This window comes from Nicotiana sylvestris, chromosome 9 (assembly GCF_000393655.2).
Source record: "Nicotiana sylvestris chromosome 9, ASM39365v2, whole genome shotgun sequence".
Classification (NCBI taxonomy): domain Eukaryota; kingdom Viridiplantae; phylum Streptophyta; class Magnoliopsida; order Solanales; family Solanaceae; genus Nicotiana; species Nicotiana sylvestris.
Genome location: NC_091065.1, coordinates 12,016,429 through 12,024,271, shown reverse-complemented (window position 1 = coordinate 12,024,271; position 7,843 = coordinate 12,016,429). Strand labels below are relative to the sequence as shown.

At 37.4% G+C, this 7,843-nt stretch overlaps 1 protein-coding gene across 2 annotated transcripts; it reads right to left on the bottom strand.

Annotated features, from left to right (window-relative positions):
• Positions 1–1,132: 1,132 nt before the first annotated feature.
• On the bottom strand, positions 1,133–5,478 carry LOC104220236 (zinc finger CCCH domain-containing protein 53-like). 2 transcript variants are annotated; one of them, XM_070156708.1, is made up of 9 exons: positions 4,479–5,478; positions 3,333–3,515; positions 3,065–3,244; positions 2,908–2,972; positions 2,620–2,826; positions 2,397–2,544; positions 1,962–2,184; positions 1,812–1,887; positions 1,133–1,521 (listed from the first exon to the last, which is right to left on the bottom strand). In XM_070156708.1, exons 1-7 carry the CDS (start codon positions 5,279–5,281, stop codon positions 1,986–1,988), a joined length of 1,785 nt encoding a protein of 594 aa, XP_070012809.1. In that variant the 5' UTR covers positions 5,282–5,478; the 3' UTR covers positions 1,133–1,521; positions 1,812–1,887; positions 1,962–1,985. The 2 variants fall into 2 exon arrangements, with proteins under 2 accessions (XP_070012809.1, XP_009769368.1); XM_009771066.2 differs by having other exon boundaries at positions 2,896–2,972; positions 4,479–5,477.
• Between the last annotated feature and the right edge of the window lie 2,365 nt (positions 5,479–7,843).

Sequence of the window (7,843 nt, the reverse complement as noted above, 5' to 3'; positions counted from 1 at the left end):
TATGTACTAGATACACTTTAGAAAGGTTGCGCGTGTAATATTATTATCGTCCACAGAAAGTGTGTAAGGGGGATTTGGGCCATAGGTCAGGTGGCAACTTATGTATTTTGCCCAAATAAAATGGGGTTGAAATCATGAGAAAATGGAGTCTAAGTTGCCATTTGGATATAAATTTTGGCTATTTTTTTCAAAAAAAAATTAAAAATATTGCTTATTTGTCGAATTTGATTGGTTTTTGAAAAAAAAAATGAAGAAAAATTTTTGCTAATTTTTGGATGAATTTTTTTTCCACTTACAAAACTTCAAATGCATATCCAAACACAACTTCAACTACTACCAACTATTTTTTCGATAAAACTTAAAAAATTCTTTTTTCAAATTTAAACAAAATGTATGTTCAAACGCCAGCTAATTACAAGTATAAACAAAAAAGGCGAGTTGAAAGAGATAGTAGGTAACTGATGGAACTAGGGAAGGGGGGAGAGAGTGCACAAACTGACTCCAAACACCATCCGTTATTTAAAAAGGACACATTTACTGAATAGTTGTTGGGGACGGAGCAAGTTTGGAGCACAGTAGATTAATGGAAAGAATGACAAAACAGAAGGGACACCAATACCCATAAAACAAAAGGCCAAACACATCTGAGTATGAATAATGCTACGGGGAACTGAAAGTGAAAGGAGCGGTGAGTACCCTAAAATACCATTCAAATGGTGTCAGTAGCCATGTGATAGTGTGGCCCTTCAACATTCATGTCCACATAAAGGAAACCATAAAATGAGACAAAATAGTCCCCTAAAGTTGCCTTTTAATGCATAAAAGAACACAACTCAATTTTACCCCCACCCTTTGCCCTTTCTCCCTCTTTCTTTTTCCTTTTTCATAATCGTAATGATAATCAAAATAATTATCAATTTGTACGCACCTGGACTTATAGACTAATTCTATAAGGCACACCTTTGAGTGCCCCTTTATCTAATGTAACTCCCCCCCCCCCCCCCAAGAACAAAGAACGATGGAAGAGGGGTTGATCTTTACTGGTCTTACCTTTCATTTTCCTTTTGGATTTCTCATTCAATCAAGTAGCTGCAACAGGTTCAGGAATCTATACATTCATTTGGCAAAAACATGGCAATCTAAAGATATTCATTATCCTACACTAAATTTTACATGATAGCAAGCTATAATTAAGAGGGAAGAGGAAAAAAACTACTAGTATAATATCTAAGGGTTACTACTACGACTCTACTAGCCTTTGTTTTGGTACTGTTTCTGTGTGGTCCACAGCACACAGCTACAAAAGAGGGTACACAAAATAAACAGAGAGACCCCACTCCCATGAATCAGTTCATCTGTCCTTTACCTATGCATTATATGTATTTGTTGTAAGTAGAATGATATTTGATGATGGCAGTAATCTTGTGGAGATCTTCCTTTACAGATCTTTTCTTCTGTTGTGTTTGGCTATACAGCTAGAGGACTTCAACTACTTGTATCTCATGATGCCTACCAACCTGTCTGCATAAACAAAACACAAAATGAAAAGTATATTACATATATATAGATGATATATGACAAGGTAAGTCTTGACGTAACTAGTAGAGTTGCTGTCATGTGACCCGGAGGTCATGCGTTCAAGCCATGGAAATAACCTCGTGCAGAAATGCAGCGTAAGGTGGTATATAATAGATCCTTGAGGTTCGGTCATTCCCCGACCCCGCGCATAACAGGGGCTAGTGCACCGGGCTGCCCTTTTAGGTGATATATCACAAGGGAATCTGATTTACAAACAGAGCAGGTTCTCTTACCAAGTCAAGTTGATCCCTCCTCCATAGTCATGTTGAACTCTAAAACCTAAGTTTCAGTGGCTTCTCAGAAGTAAACCTGGTAACAACAACCTCAAATTAAGTATCCTCTCTTGAAACCATAGAGAGAAAACACACACTGTTAAGTACTACCTTGGTGTCAAGAAGCAACATCATTTAAGAGACGTAATGTTGAAGAGCAGAAGTGGCAGGAGGCATAGGGACGCTGTTAGTAGTTATTGTTGTTGTTGTTGCTGGCGTTGTCATCGCGGAACTAATGTCAGCTTCAGCTGAATCAATGGAAAACCCGAAATGTTGTTCCGTAACCAATTTCGTGGGAGAAGCAAATAGGTTATCAGGAAGGATGTGCTCCAAGCTGTTTCAATGACAAGGAAATCTCAGAAACATTAGAAAGAATATCCAAGAGAATAACCACAGAATTGCACCAATACACACTACATTGCAAAGAAGCAACACCATCAGCTTTGAATGTAGAAATTATATGAAAAGGCTTAAATATAGCACCACAACTGAGAACTTCATGTTGATGAACCTTGAAATTTCAGCAACGAAATTGATGTTTAATACCTTTCTCGAGGATACGAATCATCGGTATTCGAGGTCTGCTCCTTATTGGAACCTCCATTTCCATTATTTGTATGTAGCAGCTCCTGAGGTACCTTCTCATCGGCTGCATCAGATGGGGGCTCGGTGGGTTCCTGGAAACCTTTGTTTTCTGCAGGTAAAAAGAATCAGCCAACACTTGATATAAAAAAATGAAGAAGAAAAACAAAGTGTTCTAAGTGTTAACCTGCTAAGACTTCTTGGTTGATGCCATTAAAAGAACAAAAAACACCCGGAGAGAGGCTGGGTTGGAAGTGATTATTGTGATGGTTCTTCATCAGTTGCAAATTCATTAACCTTATGCCTTGAAGCTCAATTGCTTGCTGCAACTCAGCATCATGCTCTATTTTTCTTCTCAACATTATCTCGTGCGAATTATGAAACATCCTTGCTCCTGCACAAAAAGACACTTTTAACCGTCTTACAACTGAAGAAGAAAAAGTAATCTAGCTCATTTTCTTACCAAAGGGAATACCATAGAGCTCCCCCGACTCGAGCTCTCCTCTATCAATAGGCTGCTGCTGTTGCTGAAATTGCTTCCTTCAATTCGATTGAGAATGGAAACATTAGTCATGCACAAAAGTATGAATCACAAATCATCATAACAGAAGACAATGATTGTGTTTCCATACTTGTCTGGGAATTTTCCCTTTTCTTTGTATGGTTTAACAAGCACGCGAGAATCACACACAAAATGAGGGTTCCCTTTGGCCAAGATAATCTTCACGGTTTCTGGATAGACGAATGTAACAAATCCAAACATTCGCTTCTGCTGATATGGAATTCTAACGTCTTGCACCGGGCCATACATACTACAAAACAAATCAAGGACCATCTGACATTAATATTTCATTCTAATTTGAAGATTTCATTGATCGAATAAGAGCAAGAATAACAAACCTAAAGTAATTAGACACATCCTCCTCCTTAAATGTGCTATCGGCAGGAAATGTCAAGTAAATCTGTCTCGAACTAGAATTTGAAATTCCACCTAGCGCCATTGCTGAAAATTCATTTCTGTCAGGTAGGGACCGACCATATTTGTAGAACTCATCACTTGTCATTAATGCTGCTGCCGCCGATCTGCAATTCAGACCATACCAATAACATAACTCAAAACCTCATGCCTATATTTAGACAGATATACTATATTTGACCAAACAAAAAATGAGTCGGTATACTATGCTAAAAATCGCTTAACAAATAAAAATTTAAAACAATGCAAGACCCAAAACCCAGATTTCAAGAACACACTAAAGTCAATAACTTTCCTTCAAGTAAAAACCAAAACAAGCCAAAACTCAGTTAAATGCCACCAACTAGCCCCAAAATAATCTTTCACTTCTTATTTCAAGAACCATATAAAGTTCCAAGGTGATATTTATTTTTCATTATCTCAGTCAAAGTACTGAACCTCCTGAAACTGGGAAATGGGTCAATGTAAGGAAAATTACTTGGAAGGAAATATGCATGAAAATTGCAAGAAATTGGAAAATGCAAGAACCAAAAACCCAAATTCAAGAAAACACCAAAGTCAACAACTTTTCTCAAGAAACAACAACCCAAGCAAAAACCAGCCCTAATGCCCATCAACTAGCACAGAAATAAAACGCCCTTCTGTTTAACCCTCTAAAATTCCAAATGAAAAGGTGAAATAATTTTTCATTATCTCAATCTAAGTATTGAATAGTTTAACCATCCATTAGATACATTCAGAATCTTTAAACAAACTGGGAACATTGGTCTCTCGAGTTTAAATTCCAACAGAAGCAAACTAGATAATTTCTTTCCATATGTCCAAATTTGGTGGACAGAGTTACCTTATACAGAAGTGCGCACGCTGCTCTAGACACCAGCGTTATAAAAAATTATTGGATGTTATAAGAGTACTATACATATGAGAAAAAGAAAGACATTATCAAAATGATGCAAGACCCAAAAACCAAGATTCAAGAAAACGCCAAAATCTAACAATTTTACTCGAGGAAAAAAAAACAACACAAGCAAAAAATAGACCCAATGCCAATCAAAATATCTTTCATGCACCTGTTGTAACCAAATGGATGATGATGATGACCAGAAGCCATAAATCTCTGCCGTTGCTGTAAAGCTTTCACACGCAAAATCTCATCAAAATAATCAACATTGCTAGGAGTATTTTCCTCCCCAAATCCACCATGCAGAAACTTACAACTATTTCCATTCTTGCAAAATCCTTTTGCATAATACATGCAAGGCTTCCAATCACCAAAACCCCCATTATTATCATCATGGGACCTACCAAGAAAAACATCATTTTGATTACTGTTTTCCTCAAGAAACGACTCATTTAGAAATGACAACTGATCTTGAAATTGAATATTGCAATATTCATCAGTTGGCTCGAAAAAAGGTAGTGATAAAGAAGAATCTGAAGAGCCAGAAGCAGTATTTGAGTTTGGACCATTCACTACAGTAGCATATGACACTGGTCTTGGACTTCTTGAAAACACTGGGGACCCTCCAGACCAAGGAGATGAAGGCAAAGATTGAAACCCATTGTTTGGTATAATGATTCTTGGTGATGAATGGGGAAACGGGTTGAATTTAATGGGGTTTGGAACGGGAATAAACGGCGAAGGAGATGAAGGTGTTGATGGTGCAGATGAACTGTTCGATGAAAGTCCTAAACGATTTTTTACTTGGTTAATGAGAGAGATTAACAAAGTTTCTGGACCAAATGCTAGCCTTATCATCTCCTTATCTCCTTGGTCTTGTATTAGTATATAACCCATGATTTTTGAAGCATTTTCTGGATCCAAACTTTGGATTCTTGACAAAACTGTCTTTGTTGCTTCATATGTATCCATGTTTTGTGATTATTTGTGTGCAAATGACAACATTCACTACTATATATCAATACTGCTTCACTTTGGGCTTCCACTATGTTGGAACTTCTTTTTAAGAGGGAGAGAGAGAAAGTGGTTAGGGTTTTTTAAAGTAAAGAGTGAGTGTGTTTGATGAGAGAGAATATAAAGATTAAAAGTAGGCTTATTATTAGGATAATTAGCATTTAGAAATGGTTTTATTTGTTGGTTTATTTTTGGAAATTATAAGGAAGAAGGTGGCAAAGATTTTAAACCATGTTATAAAAGGCAATGATGGGTTGGTCTTGTAGTCGTGCAATCATTACATACCTTATATTATGCAAGTGTGTGGGACATTTGAGTGGGATATAATAGACATTGGAAGTAAAAAGGATTACTCACACGCTCTCTTTGTTTTAATTATTTTGGGGAAAATTAAGAGTGAAATTAATGGTCAGGTGATCTATAAATTACGGATTTGAATCAGTACAATCAGTATTACGGATTTGAATCGTACAATCAGTTGTTGATGCATCGGGGTAGATTGCCTACATCACACCTTATTGGGTGCGGTCCTTTTCGGATCCTACATGAACGCGAGATTCTTTGAACGCTCTGCTTTTTTTAAAAATCAAATTAAATTAAATTAAAATTTATTTATTCCCCATACATCATACTTTCAATGTCAAAACATCAAACTCCTAAAAAAAATGTTTTATAAAATTACCAATAGTTGGAAAACTTAAGATCATTTAAGCAATTCAATTTAAAAACTAAAATTGTCTAAATAACGTATTTACAGCAAAGAGAAGGGAAGAAGAGAGTAATTCAGTAGGATTTTAATATGCAGTGGTTGTTTCAGAGTTTAAGATGGGGATTAGAGTCCTTTTTCTTACGAGTCTAGATGAGTAAGAACTCTTGATTATCCGAGGTGGTTGCTAATATCTTGAAAGGTCGTTTGGTTCCAATTTGGGATATCTCGAGATTAATAATGTCAACATTATCATTTTGTAATTATTATTTCATGCTCAATATTGGATAATTAAACATTTTTGGTATAAAATTTATACCAATATTAGTTGATACTCAAATTAAATATGCGGTAAATATAATTTTAAATTTATCTCTAAATTAATATTCATATCCCCATAATCAAATGATCCAAAATTGTAACAACTACAAGGGTTTAAGCTACTGGGTCACACTATAAAAGTGTGGGAGAGGTGGTGGAAAGGAGGAGTGTGTCTATTACGGAGAATCAGTTTGGTTTTATGCCGGAGCGTTCGACCACGTAAGCCATTCATTTTGTAAGGTAGTTGGTGGAGCAGTATCGGGAGAGTAAAAGGGACCTGCATATAGTATTCATCGATTTAGAAAATGTCTGGAGGTTAGTAGTGTTCCGGTAGCATACATTAGGGTGATTAAGGATATGTATGATGGAGCGAAGACTCGGGTGAGGACTATGGGAGGAGAATCAGACTATTTTCCTGTGATGATGGGATTACATCAAGGTTCAGCTTTAAGCCTATTTTTATTTGCCCTGGCGATGGACATGTTGACGCGCCACATTCAGGGGGAGGTGTCATGGTGTATGTTATTTGCAGATGACATAGTGCTAATCGATGAGACGCGTTGTGGGGTCAACGATCGACTGTAGCTGTGGAGGCAGGCCCTAGAGTCTTCAAGTTGAGTAGGACAAAAACTGAATACTTGGAGTGCAAGTTCAGTATGGGGACGTAGGAAATAGAAGTGGAGGTAAGCTTGATACACAAGCCATCCCCAAGAGAGATAGTTTCAAATATCTTGGGTCTGTTATTCAGGGGAACAGAGAGATTGACGGGGATATTACGTGGATGAAATGGAGGCTTGTGTCTGGTGTTTTGTGTGATAGGAATGTGCCACCAAGACTTAAGGGCAAGTTCTACAAAGTGGTAGTATGGCCGACTATACTGTATGGAGCCCAATGTCGGCCAGTCAAGAAATCTCATGTCCAGAAGATGAAAGTAGTAGAGATAAGGATGTTGAGATGGATATGTGGGCATACCAGGAAAGACTGAATTAGGAATGGAGTTATTAGGGACAAGGTGTGTGTGGCCTCTACGAAAGACAAGTTCCGAGAATCGAAACTGAGATGGTTCGGGCATGTGAAGAGGAGAGACACTGATGCCCCGGTGAGGACATGAAATAGGTTGAGCATAGTGGGGCAGAGGAGAGGTAGAGGGAGACCTAAGAAGCACTTGGGAGAGGTGATTAGGCTGGATATGGCACTACTTCAGCTTACCGAGGACATGATCCTCGATATGGAGGTCTGGAGGTCAAGGACTAGGATTGTGGGTTGACAGGTAGTCGAGAGTGTAACACCCCAAAGTTTTTAGACTAATGTTTGCATTCTCAAATGGCCATCTTTATAACGAGGATAAATTTTACTTCGCACTACCTAAACATAATTTGACGATATAGGAAAATTGCTAACTTTAGGTTGTGTTAATATTGACAAAGAAGTTCCATGATGTTGCTAAGTGTAACATTTAATATCATTTTGATGAATTATTATGAAATACATTA

Bases quoted from the DNA above. Each gene is read 5' to 3' on its own strand.
- LOC104220236 (XM_009771066.2), bottom strand. From the start codon at position 5,281: ATGGATACATATGAAGCAACAAAGACAGTTTTGTCAAGAATCCAAAGT. The intron at 3,245-3,332 runs GTTTGTTATTCT...TTTGTTTTGTAG, and splicing joins GATGTGTCTAATTACTTTAG to TATGTATGGCCCGGTGCAAG. The intron at 2,827-2,895 runs GTAAGAAAATGA...CTTTTTGTGCAG, and splicing joins GCTCTATGGTATTCCCTTTG to GAGCAAGGATGTTTCATAAT.